The sequence below is a fragment of the Pinus tabuliformis genome, chromosome 4_2 (genome assembly GCF_031772625.1).
Source record: "Pinus tabuliformis cultivar Carrire ecotype Pingquan chromosome 4_2, CPIR1, whole genome shotgun sequence".
NCBI lineage: Eukaryota > Viridiplantae > Streptophyta > Pinopsida > Pinales > Pinaceae > Pinus > Pinus tabuliformis.
Window position 1 is genome coordinate 940,546,544 of NC_142304.1, and position 17,379 is coordinate 940,563,922.

General features: G+C 35.7%; 1 protein-coding gene across 1 annotated transcript; it reads right to left on the reverse strand.

The window, feature by feature from the left end:
• Positions 1-959: 959 nt before the first annotated feature.
• Positions 960-2,879, reverse strand: LOC149172779 (uncharacterized). The gene is made up of 2 exons (XM_089426458.1): positions 2,131-2,879; positions 960-1,131 (listed from the first exon to the last, which is right to left on the reverse strand). Exons 1-2 carry the CDS (start codon positions 2,877-2,879, stop codon positions 960-962), a joined length of 921 nt encoding a protein of 306 aa, XP_089282584.1.
• Positions 2,880-17,379: the final 14,500 nt, after the last annotated feature.

The window sequence follows — 17,379 nt, forward strand, 5'->3', positions numbered from 1 at the left end:
TTTCCAAGAAGCTCTTGACATACTTACCCTGTGACAGAAAATTTTGGCCAGCATCCCTCCAGGCTTCCAGACCCAAATAGTAGTGTAGCTCTCCAAGGTCTTTCATCTCAAAAACCTGTGACATTTGTGCTTTTATTTCTTTAATGAGTTCATCTACATTTCCTGTAATGATAATATCATCTACATATAAAGAAATCAAAACAATTCGCCCCTCTTTGTCAAACATGGTGTACAGATTAGGGTCATTCTTGCTTCTTTTATAACTATGTTGTAGGAAAAATGAATCAATTTTGTCATACCATGACCTGGGTGCCTGTTTTAGTCCATACAATGCTTTCTTCAATCTACAGACTAAATGTTCTTCCCCCTGTTTAACAAACCCCTCAGGTTGCACTAAATACACTTCTTCTTTTAATTCGCCATTTAAGAATGCAGATTTCACATCTAGCTGGTGTATTGCCCAATGATGTTTGGTAGCTAAAGAAATTAACATTATGATTGTGTTTAATTTAGCTACAGGGGCGAAGGTTTCCTCATAGTCAATACCTTCTTTCTACGAATACCCCTTTGCAACCAGCCTAGCTTTATATTTGTCTATACTCCCATCTACTTTAAATTTAGGCTTGTATAACCATTTACAACCTATGGGTTGTTTTCCTTCAGGTAATTCAACTAGATCCCAGGTTTTTTTTTTAATTATTAATTCATATTCCTCTTCCATGGCTGCCCTCCATTCACTATATTGACTAGATTCTTTATAACTAGAGGGTTCAAAAACACTCAAATGTACTAGTTATAAAAGCATTCTCCCTATATCTTGTTGGCAATTGAGTTTTCCTACTTGATATCGTGAGTGGTGGAGTGACTTCAAACTTGTTCTAATCTCCCCTTTGCGAACGGGTTTCAAACCTGATTTGATTAGCCACTTCTTCTTCCTCTTGCTACTGTTGTTGCTGATGCTATTGCTCACCGGCCCATGTTTCATCACCTTCTTCTAACAGTAAAGACACATGCCATTCTTCATCACTACGAGCAGGGTTCCCATCATCTATATGTTCATGGAATACCACATCTGTGCTTGAAAACACCTTGTGAGTAGAAGGATTAAACAACTTATAAGCCTTAAACTCACTACAATATCCAACAAAAGTACACTTAGTGGCTTTTGAATCTAACTTCTTCCTATGTTCTTTCGAGACATGAGAAAAAAGCCTTACATCCAAAGACTCTAAGATGACTTACTGCAAGATTGAAGCCAAACAATGCTTCGAAAAGAGTTTTATAATACAAACACTTAGTAGGACTCCTATTCTTGAGATATACTACAATGTTTACAACTTCTGCCCAAAAACCATTGGTCAGATTCTTACCTTTCAACATACTGCGGGCACACTCCACGAGGGTTCTATTTTTCCTTTCCACATCCCCGTTTTATTGAGGAGTGTAAGGAGTTGTGAATTGCTGTTGTATTATGTGTTCTTTGCAGTATTTGATGAAGTCACCCTTCTTGAATTCTCCACCTTGGTCTGAGCGAAGAATTTTGATGAAATTTCATGTTTTCTTCTCAATCATACTTCTGAATTGCTTGAAGTATTCGAAAGCATGACTTTTCTTCCTAAGGAAATACACCCAGGTGAACCTTGTACATTCATCAACAAAAATAAGAAAATAGTAGGCCCCTCCTAACGACCTTGTCTACATTGGCCCACATAGATCAGTGTGTACAAGTTCAAGTATATCCCTCTGCTTCCTATCAACAATAGCAAGAAATTCATCTCTATGTAATTTACCAAGGGCACATGCTTCACAGTCAACATGCATACTCTTCAAAACAGGAAGACCATTCACCATACCTTTTTTCTGAAGAAGTAATAGTTCACTGAAGTTTATATGCCCAAATCTTTGATGCCAAATATTCTCTGCAGACATGGCTGATGATGCTAATGCTTGATGTGACGCACTTTGACATCCAGTTTATACAATCCTCCTACATGTACACCTATTGCAATGGACTTCATCCGATCTAGCATGTCTTTAATTACACAATAAGATTTAAAGAACTCTACCTTAAGATCCTAATATGTTATTCTAGATATAGAAATCAAGTTCTTTTTTATCCCAAGTATATACATAACATCATGAATATGCCTAATGTTTCCATCAGGTAGTATGACAGGGACATCACCATATCCCTTGATTTCATACCCTGTATCATCTCCAAGGTATACCTTCATACTAGTGTTGGATTCTCTGAAATTTTTAAACCATTGCCTCTTACTTGTCATATGGGAGGAGGCTCCTGAGTCCACAAACCAGATTTCTGCTTCATCCTCCTTAATTGATAGCATAGAATCAGATACGAACAATCTGATATTCGAATTTTGATCTGCATCAGCCAGATGGCCTACATGCTTCTTGTGTCTCTGTTGACCTTCATCAAACTTCTTCTTTCGGCAATGTTTAGCCATATGACCAAATTTACTGCAATAAAAACATTTTGGTCCTGAATCACTTCTGTTTGGAGACATACCTTGAGATGGAGGTGGCTTTCTTTGTGGAGTTCCTCTACTTTTGTGCACTGCATTTGTCTTTCCTCTGAAGGGCTTCTTCTTTGTCATTAGGGCAAGATTTGAGCTCTCAGGTTTCAGGGCCATCCGCCTTTCCTTCTCTTGCATTAGGATGCCTATCAATTCTTCAAACTTCGGGACTTTTTCTCTCGCATTCAACCCAGTGATGAACATCTGATAGTCGTCAGTCATACCATTCATGGTAACCATGACCAAATCAGTGTTTGATATTGTTTCACCAATGTCGCCTAACTTATTCTTAAGCTCCTTGATACGAGAGATGAACGCTTCTACTAATTCATTCTCCTCCATTTTAATGGAGAGAATATCGCTTTAGAAACAGGAGACGATTTGTGTTCTTGATCTCATACAAGTCTTTAAGAGTTGTCCAGATGCCTATTGTAGCTTTACATTCTCGAATATGAGGAATAATGCAATCTTTCACAGACAATTTGAGTAGCACCTTTTCCTTGTTCTCCCTCTTTTCCCAATCCTGGATTTTTGTTGTCGTTCCACCTGTGGCTAGGGTCGGCTTCAACTCATCACCGGTTGCAATCTCCCACGCGTTTTACACCTCTAATAGGGTCTGCAACTTAAATTTCCAATTAGAGTAATTGGAACCATCAATCTTATTTCTCTCGTTCAAATAAGGCTCTGCCATCTGATTGTTCATCTTGACAATAATGAAAAAATGACCTCCAGCAAAAGAAAAGCCAGACTATCCCAGAGGTGAAGAGAAATCTCAAAATGCAAGCTTGATATTCAAATTAAAAAAAATGCCCCCAATTCAAAACCCTTTAATTAAAAAGAGAAGAGTCCCTTTGTTTCTTTTTTATAAAAAACAGAAAAACCCATCCTTTAAAAAACTCTTCCCTGCTTTGAATGTATGTGCCCACGAAGTTTTAAACAAAAAAATATTGGAACCCCAACAATTTAAAAAAAAAAAGACAATAGTGAGGGCCTTACACCATTTTCGGCCTCCCAACACCACCGTTTTTCGGCCTCCGCCTTTGTGAGTAGGAAAAGGTGTAACTTCTAATTAGGCGATTGTGGGTTCGTGCCTGTAAATGGCCACCCTCGGCCTCCACTTGTAGTAGCATGCCTAAAGAAAACAGGTGGAGCTGCACGCAGCATGGCCTCATGCATAAAGGAACTTATGTTTAAAGCAATCCAACCACGCACCTATGTTGGTCATATGGGTTTCTCCACTAGTGCTTCCGTTGTGCCTACCTAGCACTACGGGGATAGGATCTATGTTAAACTCCCCACCTCGCAGGAAGCATGCGACAACCTAGAGAATAGTTCACCTTCACGGAACAACTTGTCTTCAGGCTTCCTCTGCAACGGATAGCATTGGCCCTTCACCACCACTACGAGATCCTTCCAACGGCAGAACCACCCACAGCTCCTTCACTGCTGGAACAGATCTCCTCCAGCAACTCAAACGACGCTACTTTCTTTGTGGATCTCCTCTTCAAACGACGTTGTTATCGCCTTCACGCAACTACCAACAACATCGATCCTCCAATAGTAGAATTCTCTCACCTTCACGCAGAAGCTTCCACCGCTTAGATGTTAAAAAATGATCGAATTTGCAGGCTCCAACACCTCGCACCACGACTCCACTATGTTGGCTATCAAACGCTTGAAGTGTTCAGGAAAAAACAATTGCCTGGTCTCTTGTTAGCCCATCCACTTCTCCTTCGCACGACTCTCACCGATGGAACAAACCATCGCGAACTTGCCTCTCCGATCCGCGATTATGTGGGGTAATTGACAAAATCCCTCTAAGCAAATCATCAATCATCGCGTTTGTCAATCTGAAATTCGTGATGATCATCACACATTTTGTTTCAGGCAGAGCGATGATAACTGTGAGTACAATTTAAAAAATTATGCTGTTGCTCTGCCTCCTTACCATAACGGATTTCTTTTTTTCACACCAGCTCCCCATTCAGGGATTCAGAGGCACTCTCAAACCTGCAGCTCCGATACTATGCTTCGATACCATGTTAAAAAATTAAAGAATCAACTTTATTGATAAACTCAATAAACTGAGCTAGTGGTGAGCTCTATCTGCAAATTACCTCTGTAAAACGCTCTACCTCAATCATCTTACAATAAAAAAATATATATAGTTTTCACACATTTAGGGAAGTTATAACAACTCCCTAAGAAAAAGGAACTAATTCCTAATCTAATGCTCTAGTGAACTGAATCTTTCCAAATTTACATATTCTCTATTATCTTCAACATTTCACGCTATGTGATTATATATTTTTGCGAATTTTAATTTAAAATAAAAATCGACTTATAAAATTGTTAATGATCTTGGTGTTTGTTATATTTATTTACTATTTTTACCTTAATAACTTAATTACAAACTTTATTATTTATACTACAATATACTTAATAATAACATTTTTATTATAAGTTAATAACAATTATATCTTATTTTTACTATTCATTTATTATTTGTAATAATAAACTTCTCATTATAATTGATGATATATTTAGTCATGCTAATCTTATTTTTATTATTATTTGGTGCTACAGTATATGACTCAATTTTGGGTGACTTAACATGTTTTCATTTTTAGATTTAATTATGCTTAAATATTATAATACAAATTTAAGAGTTAAGATTAATATATAAATTATTTTAAATTTGATTTATAAATATAAATGCAATCATGATTTTTAATAAAATATGTTAATAGTATAAAAGTAGAAGAAATATTTGTCACCTTTGGGCTTCTTGGGGTGTTCCTCTTCAATATTGGTTAAAAAACAAGTGGTTTATCTTTTTTCTTTTTGTTATTAGCCATTTCAAGAAAATCTCTTTTGAAATGCCCAAATTTATGACAACCATAACATTGAATCTTTGACATGTCCTTCTTATTTGACTTCTTGTGATGAGAGTCACCCTTCTTCTTTCCTTTATTCTTAAAATGGGTTGTTAATGCTTGATAAACCTCTTCTTTTCTATCTCTTGATATAATCCTTGATTCTTCTTTAACACAAAAGGCCCACAATTTTTCAAATATAGGTGTTTCCTTTTTGCTGCTAATACATGTTGCAATTGCATCCCATGATCCAGGGAGACCACTGAGTGTTGTAGTCATGAGTTCACTTTCAGGAATAGTTTATCCATTCGATGCAATTTGATCCTTTATTTGAGAAATCCTTACAAAATATACAACAACATTGTCATCATTTGTCATTGTTACATCAAAATGTTCATTCTTTAAATCATGGATTGACCAACATTCTTGATAGTATACAGATTTGTTAGGGTTTCATGCATCTTCTTAGAAGTATCCAATTTTTCAATGTAGACGAAGAGATGATCTCTAATGGAGTACAAAATGATGCTCATGGCATTGACATCATATTCCTTAAACTTCTCTTTTCCTGTAACATCTACTTTTCATGTTACAATTTTCAATACCATGTTCTTTGCAAGAATAATATCAATTCTAATTTTCCAAGCCCTAAAGTTTGAGGTTCCCTCTAACTTGTTTTCATATTTCATAGAGGAGGCCATGGATGTGAATCAAGGACTTCAACAATGATGATCTCAAATTAGGGTTTCTTCAGAAGCTATCTCAAAGTTCCTTTCTTCACCAAAGCTTTGATTCCATGTTGATTTTCTAAGTGCAATGATAAGTAGCACAGTGTTTCTGAAAACCTGATAAATAATTTCAATGTAGATATTATTTTACTTATATTCCAATATCTCATTCAATAATTACACTTCAGAAATTAATCCAAAATAACAGTAGAATAATAGATATCACAATGCACAAAGAAGAGACAAGATTTACCGTAGGAAAACCTACCAAGGGGAAAAACCCAACAACCTTTTCAATAGAGTAATTTGTTTGTTCAATAAAAGACACACCTAAACCTATGGTCAAACCTAGTCTTCCCTCTAAGTCAAGCGTCCCAATCTGATCCAACAATTTTCTCTACTGATCTGCCCCAAAAATTTTGCCTTTTTCATCAGCTTCAAAAACTTGACTTTCTACAATTGATTCAGAAACTCGGCTTTCTATGACTACTTTAGAAACTCAACATTATGTGATAGAAACTTCCAAGAAAATATGTAACTCATAAGAAATATAATATATCCACACGTTTGAAGAAGACTTTCAATTTCTTCAGCACTCTTACTCTTTGTTCATCAAAAATTACATCCCTGCTCACAATAAATTTTCCATTGGTCAAAAGACGGTACCCTTTCTTCTCATCAAAATACCCAATCATTGTGCACTTCAAACTTCTTGAGTCAAGTTTAGTTCTTTTTTCTTTCGGAACTAAGGCATAACATACTGATCCAAAAACTCTAAGATGTTTAACTTGAGGTTTGAAACCAAACCAAGCTTCATAAGGTGTGATTCCATCTAAATAAGCAGTGTGAGATCTATTTCTTAAGTAGAGAATTGTATGAATTTCTTTTGCCCAATATGTTGAACTTAACTTTTTGAAAGTTAACATAGATCTCGCCATTCCTAACAAGGTGCGATTCATTCTTTCTACTACTCCATTTTGTTGTGGAGTGTAAACATTTGTAAGATGTCTTCTTATGCCATTATCACTGCAATAAGTTTTGAATTCATTTGAAGTGAATTCTCCCCCATTATCTGTCCTGAGAGTGCCTATCTTTTCTTTGACTTCATTTTCAACAAGTTCGAGAAAAAGTTTAAACTTTTCAAATGCTTCTGACTTTTGCTTCAAGAAATAAACCCAAGTCATTCTACTGAAATCATCAATGAATAGTAAGAAATATTTGCAACCACCGAATGAATTTTGTAGTGGTCCACAAACATCACTGTGAACTAGTTGCAGCAACCTGTTTGCACGCCATGAACTTGTTGGAAAACTTTCTCGAATTTGTTTTCCATAAATGCAAGCTTCACATTTCGTATTTTCCTTTTTGAAATTTGGAAGTCCCTTAACCATCCCTTGTTTTTGCAATTGAGAAAGACTATCAAAATTTAAATGTCCATATTTTACATGCCACAATCTTATAGGTGAAATTCCTGTAGTCACTACCCCTGCAAAGTCAAAATGTCTTGGAATAATTGTCCTTTTCATCCTTAACAATTTTCCATCTTCATAACCTGTCATCACAATTTGCAAGCTCTATTTGACTGAATTAATCTTAACTAAGCCATCTTCCATAATTACCTGATGTCCTGCTTATCGAATCGTGACTAAAGATAACAAATTTTTCTTAAAGGTTGGTACATACCATACATTTGAAATCATTTTTTCTCCAATGCCAGGGAGAGAAACTTTAACTACACCTTTTCCATAAGGAGTATGTTTTGTATCATCTGCAAGAAAGATGGAATTAAGTTGGAAATCTTGAAAATTCCAAAAGAAGTCATGTCGACAAGTCATGTGTTGAGTTGCCCCTGAATCCAAGATCCAAGCATCTTCATAATCACTTTTAAGATGGGAGGAAAGTTGTAATTTCGGCGAAGAAGTAAAGACATATTCTGAACCATCATCATCTTGATCATTTGCAAATTGTGCTGAGTGCTAATGAAACTTGGGGATTTTATCAATAGAAGTTCGACAATCTTCAGCATAATGTCCAACTTTGTTACATCTTCGACACACAATTTGACTTAAGTCTCTTCCTCTTCCTGGAGACTGTCCTCTGCCTCTGCTTTGACTTCTATTTTGAGGTTGTCCTCTACCTTGATTATTATTTCCTCTTCCTTGAAAATAGCCTCTTCCTTGACTGTTTCCTCTGCCTTGAAAATTACTCCGGCCTGAACTGTTGCCACTATTAAAGTTGTTTCCTTTTCTTTGGCTTCAACCTCTACTTTCTTCATAATGTGATGCTTGATTCTGATTGAAATTCCCTCTAGCTCTATTTCTAGAACTGTCAGTTGATGATTTACTAGTGCTGGCCTCTGTGAAAAAAACACCTTCACCAACTTTATTTTTTCTTCCCAAAGGTTTTATCATGTTGGGTCAACATTTTGCATAGTTCATCAAACTTTAGCTTCTGTAACTTTCTAGTTAATTGTAGAGTTTCCAAAAAATGTGTGTAGGAAGAAGGAAGTCTAGCAATTAAAATTGTTACCATAAAACTATCATCTACTACTTGAAAACCAGCATTAATGATTTCCTGCTTAATATTATTAAGTCTAGAGATGTATTCAAGGACATCACCTCCTTCAATCAATTTTTTTTGCAAAAATTTGAATTGTAGATCAACTTTCTTTGATTCAGGCTGAGTATCAAAGAAGTTTGTAAAAATTCGTAAAGCAGACCATGCATCTGTAGAATTTGCTATATGGACATACATTTCATCATTAACAGAAGATTTAATGATAGTTAATCCTTTGGCATTCTTAACTTCCCATTTTGCTAGTGCAGCTGCATCTGTGGGTTTATTTGGCTTAATGTCACCATCACATATATCATGCCAAAGTTCATTATAGATAAGAGTGCTTTTGATGAGGTGTCACCATGTTCTGTAAGATTTTGTGCCTTCAAGTTTGTCGGAATCACAAAACAAATTAATCAACTTTGACATTATAGTGTTGAAGCTTCACACCAAGATTCAGGCTCAGAAAAATAATATCAAGATGGGAAACACAACATGCAACACACTACGCAAAAAAAAACCATCTATCGAGGTTTGGCCTTGACCCTTGTATAGTCGTTGAAACAGGAGAAAAATGACTGAGCTTTGCACTTGGCTCTAGTCAATTTCTCAGATATTTACAAGGTAACTTTCAAAATTTGACTTTTACAATGCTCTTGAAAAATCCTGGTAAAAAAAAAATGTCAGCCCCCCCAAAGTAAAATTACTTTGAGCTACAATGCGATGAACCCAAATTTACAAATTTTAAATAAAAAATCACTTCTTTGAGAAATTACCCAACTCACCTTATTTCTCCAAAAAAACTTTATCTCTCCATTACAAAAAAATACTTATCTCTCCATTAAGTTTCCTTATTACTCCAAAAAAATATTCCAAAAATTACTCTTCTTATTATACCATTACAAAAAAAATAATACTTCAATATTGTCTGTTGTTGTTTGCAGAATTGCAAATGCACGACTCATCAAGACTTAGAAGATAAATATTAAGCAAAGTAGCAACATCAATCGGGCTCACACCTTCAGGTAATGGTGCCTTCGAATCTTCATTATACAAAGAAACTAGGTTTTGAACAACTCTTCCATCTCCTTCGGACTTGAAAATGTATTCTGAAGTGAGTCCTGTTAGCACAATGTAATCAACACATTTTATTAATATTTCAGGAATAGGTCTTGAAGAATTCTGTCTCTGTACAACAATTTCGATTGGCACTCCAAAAATGTCATTGCTTGCAGGCAAAAGCAGATGTTCCTGAGATGGGCACCACTCCACTATATTCACACCAGTATAGTGGTCAGATTCAATGGTAAGTGTACAGGAGTTTGACTGGCGAAGATCCAAGATACAAATCCTATTGTCGGCTCCACAATCAGCCAAAATATCCAAATATCTGAAGCAAATTCCTCTGATAGGCCCACGGTGATGTCCAAAAAAGGTCCTGTCTACTTCAATGCCGGAGTCTCGCAAACTGCAAAACCCCACCGATGAATCCTTGGAAGCAGTGGCAATTCTACAATTGAATTCCTGCAACCCAAAAATGTCGTTGGAGTGCAAATTGTCCACCTCTGCTACAATTGGAGTGTTTTCGAAGTGGGGCACTTGGTATGAACCCAAGCTCTATATCTCGTAGCCGCAGGCTTGGGCCAACACTATTTTACTAGACATACTTGGAAATGGGCGAACAACAATGGAACAGTTACTAGATTTTATCATGCTGGAAAGGGTAAAAATAATAATATAAACCACACACGGTTAAGGAGTGTTTGTTTTCGGCATTTCAATGCCTTTGATACACATTATGTTTGCCAAGAATTATATATACTGTGATTCTACCCCATGATATTGTGTTTTATTACAAAATGTGAGAGCATGCTGTTGTATGCTAGGATTATCTAATTGCCCAACCTTGTAAAGCTTTCTAGCAGTTTATATGCAGGACACTGTCATCTGTTCTTTTTTCTTTCACATGATTGTTTTCAATCTGGCTCAAGCTTTTAAAAATTGTTTAAAAAAAAAACAAAAAAATAGGTACCAAATATTAACTGACCAAATTAATGGAGTTTTCCATGTGCCTGTAGAGCTGGAATCTCCTCCTCACATCAGCTGTAGCATTACTAGAGCTCTGATACCACAATAATGGTAGAAGTGTCCTCAGACACATAATTTTATTAATAAGAAAAGCAATTACATTTGGAATTTTGCAAGAGTTTACACCCGAACAACAAAACACTCTTGCAATGAGCTATTTATAAGCTCAATGTCCTAACTACCTCTAATTATGGATCACTTATAAAATAACAAGTGTCCACTTACAATAAAAGCTATTCAAACAACTTACTAACAATTCTCCTAAATTAGAGCCTAAGATATGACATATTTGTAGAGTCATATCTTTTACAACAATATTCTAGTTCTAAATGTCTCCATTTAATAATTAAATATTCTAGATTAATAATTATTAATTTAATATCTTAAATTGATAATTATTTTATACTAACTTTATAACCTATGATAATATTTATTTTGGATCATCTAACATATCATCTTTCATGAGGGCATATAGTAAGGTTATTAAAAAAACTTTAAAACAAAGCTTTGGTTGTTTTAATACGAAACCACTTGAATAAACATGATAAAATCCCCTTTTTAAAAACGACTTATTGAATTTCCACATGTATGTACCTTTGGACCTTTCAAACTTTGTCCTTCAAACATTGGTACTCCCAAATGATTTTTCGAATTTAGTGCTTCATGCTACCAAGACTTGTAGCTGGCAAAAAAATATGTGCTTTGAAGAGGACCTTGACACTAACCTCGCCATCGCCTTTAAAAAAATTATCCTCCCTTTTGGAAATTTGGTGGCTTCGTCTTTTGGACACATCTCGACAGAGGTTCTGCGTGCAATTTTTTGCACTTTTCAACTCATGAGGTGCGTCAACCTTAAAAATTCCATAGTTTGGTAAGTTTTCGATGGTTTTGTGTACTCTCCTATTTGCTCGAGCATGAAATTGATGCACTTGGTTTTCTGGAGAGGTGTGAAACTCACTCACTTTTTTTTCTTTACAGGCGTGAAATTCAAGTTGTTTTCACATTTTTTTTATCAGTTTTTTATCCATGAACTTTGACAATACTTTCTTCTCTCTTTGGAATCTTATGCAACCTGGCGGTTCTTCTCTCTGTTACTCTCAAGGAGACTTACATGGCCTATGCTTTGATACCATGACAAAGAATGAAGATAAATCGTGGAGCAAAGGAGTGCTCTTCGCAATACTACGAATCAGCTAAATAATATTACATTGGAGATATGAGTGATAAATTATTGCAGTGACACTAAACTAAACTCAATATAACTGGACTAAACTAAAACAAACTAGAACACTTGGATGGATAATTGTCACACCTAGCAAGTGGTTGGAATTAGATTCTCCAACAATACATGGTTCCAATCTCCTAGTCCATATGCATATATGAGAAGTGGAATTAAAATTATGATTTTTTATTAATTATGGAACTAATGCCCACGGGGCTTTGCATTGATGGTGAATGGGTGCATTGTTAAGGCATTCCTTGCGATAGGTCACCGGTTCAAATCCCCCGTGGGTGCTTAGATAGTATTATATAAAAAAAAAAAATTATGGAACTAATAATATTTTAGATTAAATCATATAAAGTATTTTTTTTGTTATTCTATTAATCACTGTGAAATAGAATTTGTATTTATTTAAAATGTTTATTTTCATATACTAAAACGTTGTTAAATATATGGGGTTTTTTTCAATTATTTAATTTTTATATTGATATGGGATTAAAATTATTAATTTTATATTAATGTGATAAAAAATTGATTTGGAAAAAATATGTTATGTATTTTGTTTTTTATTTATAATGTAGCATGTGTTCTCTAGTTCAATATGAAAGATTTTGCGAGGCACTCTTTAGCTCAATATGGAAGAGATGTTGTAATGTTTGTTGGAAATAATATTGAGAGGGGGGGTGAATTAGTATTATCAAGTTAATAATTTTATTTCCCAAACAAATGTTTATAATCTACTTCAACTAAGTGAACCAGCGTGTATATGCGACTGTACTTAAGGCAACTAGCATATATGCAGAGAACTTTTGAATTACCCAATTTATCATGCATTGAACTTTAACCAGTATATTAGAGATTTATTAGACAGTGTAGAAAAAGCAAAATAAAGCATCACACATAAGCAACACACATGAACACCAAGATATAAGGTGGAAACCCAATGTGGGTAAAAACCACCTACTGCTGTCATCTCTGTCTTCTTTTAATAATAAGAAAATATGTTTACAATCTTGTACTGGTGCAGACTCATACTAGTATGCAGGTTTCTACCTGCAGAAGGTTACAACCTTCTCTCGTTCTCCAGCTTCTACTGGAAGGGAGCTACAACCCCCTAGCTCTTGTACTAGCCGATATGTTTACTAGTACGTAGGCACCGACCTACAGAAGGCTACGACCTTCTTTCTTCCTCCAGGGACCACGTTTCATAAATTTTCAGACTGGATCCATCAACAACATCATAATTCAATCATCAAATACATCTGCATCAACCAATCATTGAAACTCAACCACAACTGAATCATAACCCATCGTCAAATCACAATCAATTTGATCATACAGAATACTGTCGCCAGAATAGAATAACCAGAGCCCAAACTAGAACCCAGAATTCTGCAACAGCAAACAGAAACAACTAAAAATACATTATGAGGTATACGCTACTTCCATGTGTCGAACTTGTGTGTATATGTGTTTTTTTCAAACCCAACTAGCATATACATCTGCAAATATTAATTCATAATTTTGCAGCAATTGCAGACTTCAGTTATACCCATATCATAATATTTACAGACTAACACATGCGTCAGTATTCAGATCTAGACTATACATGATCAAACCACATAATGATAATTCATTTCAAGCCTTAAGATCTTGATCCATCATTAGATCTTATCCTTCATCAACTGCTAAGGTTCATCCTTGGTTTAGATCAAGCACAGCACCATAAGCCAATAACCTTCATACTAGATCTCACACTTCATCAGATATTCGATACTTGCACACCTGGCTTAATGATATTCTCCTCCTTTTATAGTTTTAGGCCTTTCTCAATACCATGGACCAAAACCACTTAGGACCAATACCTTGGACCAAATTCCTAGGGTCAATACCTCGAACCAAATACCTTGGACCAATACCATGGATCAAAATACCATGGACCAAATACCTTGGACCGAAAACTTATTTTTCTAAGGTATATGTACTTGTCCTTCTGTGAAAGTGTGTGTGTACATATACGCTACTTGTGGTCATTGAACCTGCTTGTATATGCAGCTTGGTCAAGGTGAACCTGCGTATACCTCTCTTTCTTATTCTGTGTAGTCTAATCTGTAATTCTTTGATGTTAATCTACTGTACTGTGATCTTTCATCTGAGTGAGTTACCATCAAGGACAACACTTGTATCATAATGCCAACAATCTCCCCCTTTGGAATTGATGGCAACAACAATACCAAGTCACTCTCCCCCTTTGACATCAAGGGAAAAGGGTCATGCTCCCCCTGAGTACATGTTGATTTCTCTAAAATGCTGAAATGTACTGATTGAGCTCCCATGACTGAGCACAAGCAAAGTCTGCAAAAATATTTTCATGACTCTATACATACATCACGAATGACCTTCCTATCACCAATGACTCATACATACATCCATCTCCCAACCAAGTGGGGATATACCAAATTTGACTCATCCACCTAGCCAGGTGGGGATATATCAATTGTTTATACATGACAAAAACAAGAAATATTCCATCATCCATCCCATGTAAAGTGGGGATATAAATTACATCATTTTTCCAAGAGGAACCATTCAAATGTATGAGAAGGCGTATCACACCCTAGACTTTTACATGACTTGAGCAGCCAATGGTATAAATGTCTTAAGCCATAGTTGGACTCAGCAACCATAATGCCAACAATGTTGAACGTACGTGAAGGCTAATGCTCCCCCTGAACCGGTGCTACCTGTGCATTGTTAACAGGTCAAAGATCAAGGCATCTTTGTTAGTCAGATAAAATTAATGAACAGAGCATATCATCAATATCAGTCAGAGCACCCATATTAGAGCCTACCCCACTATTTTTCTTACCTGGAAAACATATACGCTCCTTGACCCACAGAAACCCATGTGTGTACGCGACTTCACTTTAGGAAACACGCGTATAATCACCTTTCTCTGAAAAATTTGATTTAACAGTAGGATGATGCAGCAACTACTCCCAGCTTTTGTCTGAGATATTCAAATGTCTCTCTGGGTAGTGGTTTAGTGAATATATCAGAAACCTGTTCTTTGGAGGGAACATACTCCAATTTTACCTTTTTTTCAAGCACTTGTTCATGTAGAAAATGGTATTTGATGGGTATGTGCTTGGTCTTGGAATGCATGACTAGATTCTTTGAGATACTGATGGCACTTGTATTATCACATAGAATGGAGATGGGTGGAGTGCATGTGATCTGAATGTTTTGCAAGGTTTGCATCATCCAAATTAGTTGTGTGTAGCAAGATGCAACAGCCACATATTCTGCTTCAACTGTAGATAGCGAAATTGAGCTTTGTTTCTTGTTGAACCAAGACACTAACCTAGAACCCATATAGAATGCACCACCACTAGTGCTTTTTCTATCATCAACACTTCCTGCCCAATCTGCATCTGTATATGCATGAAGAGTGAGATCTGTATCTCTAGGATACCATAAACCAAAGTTTTGTGTTCCTTGAAGATATTTGAAAATTCTTTTGACTGCATGAAGGTGTGATTCCTTTGGATTTTCTTAGAATCTTCCAAATATTCCTATTGCATGCATGATGTCAGGTCGGGTACTTGTTAGATAAAGCAGACTGCCAATCATGGATCTATATGTTGGTTGATGTACTGTTGCTAATTCATCATTTGAGCTGAGACTGCATCCTGTTATCATTGGAGTAAATACAGATTTAGAATCTTCCATGCCGTACTTTTTCAAGATCTGTTTGAGATATTTGGTTTGTGAAAGAAAGATACCATCTTTGTTTTGTTGAACTTGAAGACTAAGAAAATAGGTAAGTTCACCAAGCAAGGACATTTGAAATTCTTGCTGAATTACTGAAGCAAAATTTCGACTCATGGATTCTTCATTGCTACCAAAAATGATATCATCAACATAGGCAATAATAATTAGCAATTAATCAGTGTCAATCTTTGTATATAGATTGCTATCTGTTGAACCTTTTGAAAAACCTTGTTGATGTAGATATTTGTCAAGATGGTAATACCAGGCCCTTGGAGCCTGTTTCAAACCATAGAGAGCCTTTTTGAGTCTGCATACAAGTTTTGCATCATTTCCAAGAATGAATCCTTCTGGTTGTTCAATATAAAATTCTTCTTCTAAATCTCTATTAAGGAAAGCAGATTTTACATCCATTTGGTATGCTTTGAATTTCTAAAAGCTACAAAGAGCAAGAAACATCCTTATGGCTTCAAGTCTAGCAACAAGTGCAAAAGTTTCTTCAAAATATATACCTTCTTTTGGAGCATACCCTTTACAAACCAATATGGCCTTGTTTCTAATGACTTCTCCATTTTCATTCAGCTTGTTTTTGAATATCCATTTAGTTCCTATAATATTTTTATCGTGAGGTCTAGGAACTAATTCCCAAGTATTATTCTTTTCAATTTTCTCAAGTTCTTCATTTATGACCTTGACCCAACATTCATCTTTGCATGTTTCATTTACATTTTGAGGTTCGGTGGAGGATAGTAATGCTAGATAGCTTGAGGATTCTGTAATAGTTCTTTTGGTCTGTACACCTGCCTCTTTTTCCCCTATAATTTGAGTTTCTGGATGATTTTTCTGAACATACCTAGACGAAGTCTTTTCTTCTACCATTATCTCTTCTTTTGGTGCTTCATTGGTTTCTTCTTCAGAATCATTGTGATTTGATGTGGGAAAATAATCCCCATCTTCTTCATTGTCATAATCTTCGGTTTTTATCTGTTTTGGATTTTTGCATGCTTCATAAACTACAACATCAATACTTTCAACAATTTTCGAAAGTCTTTTATTATAACATTTATATCCTTTACTTCGGGAAGAGTAACCAACAAGAATACCTTCATCTGCTCTAGGCTCAAACTTACCAAGTTTTTCATAAATCCTTTTGATATAACATTTTCTTCCAAAATCTTTAAGGTATTTTGTCATAAGAGTCTTACCATACCAAAGTTCATGTGGAGTTTGAGTGCTGTTTACCCAAACATTTGCTTGGTTGAGAATAGCTATGGTGGCGAATGCAGCTTCACCCCAGAAGGTTGTAGGAGTTCCAGATTCATCTAGCATAGCTCGAGCCATTTGTTGAACAGTTCTGTTCATTCTTTCTACCACTCCATTTTTCTGAGGAGTCCTTGTGGTGGATAACTGTCTTTTTATTCCATGTTGCTCACAAAAGTCAAATAATTCATCCAAGGTAAATTCCCCTCCTCGATTAGATTTGAGGCATTTGATTTTGTGATCTGATTCATTTTCAACCAAAGCTTTGAAGGCCTTGAACTTTTCAAATGCTTCATCTTTATGCTTTAGAAGACCTATCCAACACATTCTGGAAAAATCAT

What these genes read in the sequence shown, in the direction of transcription:
- LOC149172779 (XM_089426458.1), bottom strand. Translation starts at nt 2,879, where the DNA reads ATGGAGGAGAATGAATTAGTAGAAGCGTTCATCTCTCGTATCAAGGAG. An exon ending in AGGCATATTCATGATGTTAT is followed by an intron (nt 1,132 to 2,130) that starts GTATATACTTGG and finishes TGGATATTGTAG; the next exon opens with TGAGTTTAAGGCTTATAAGT.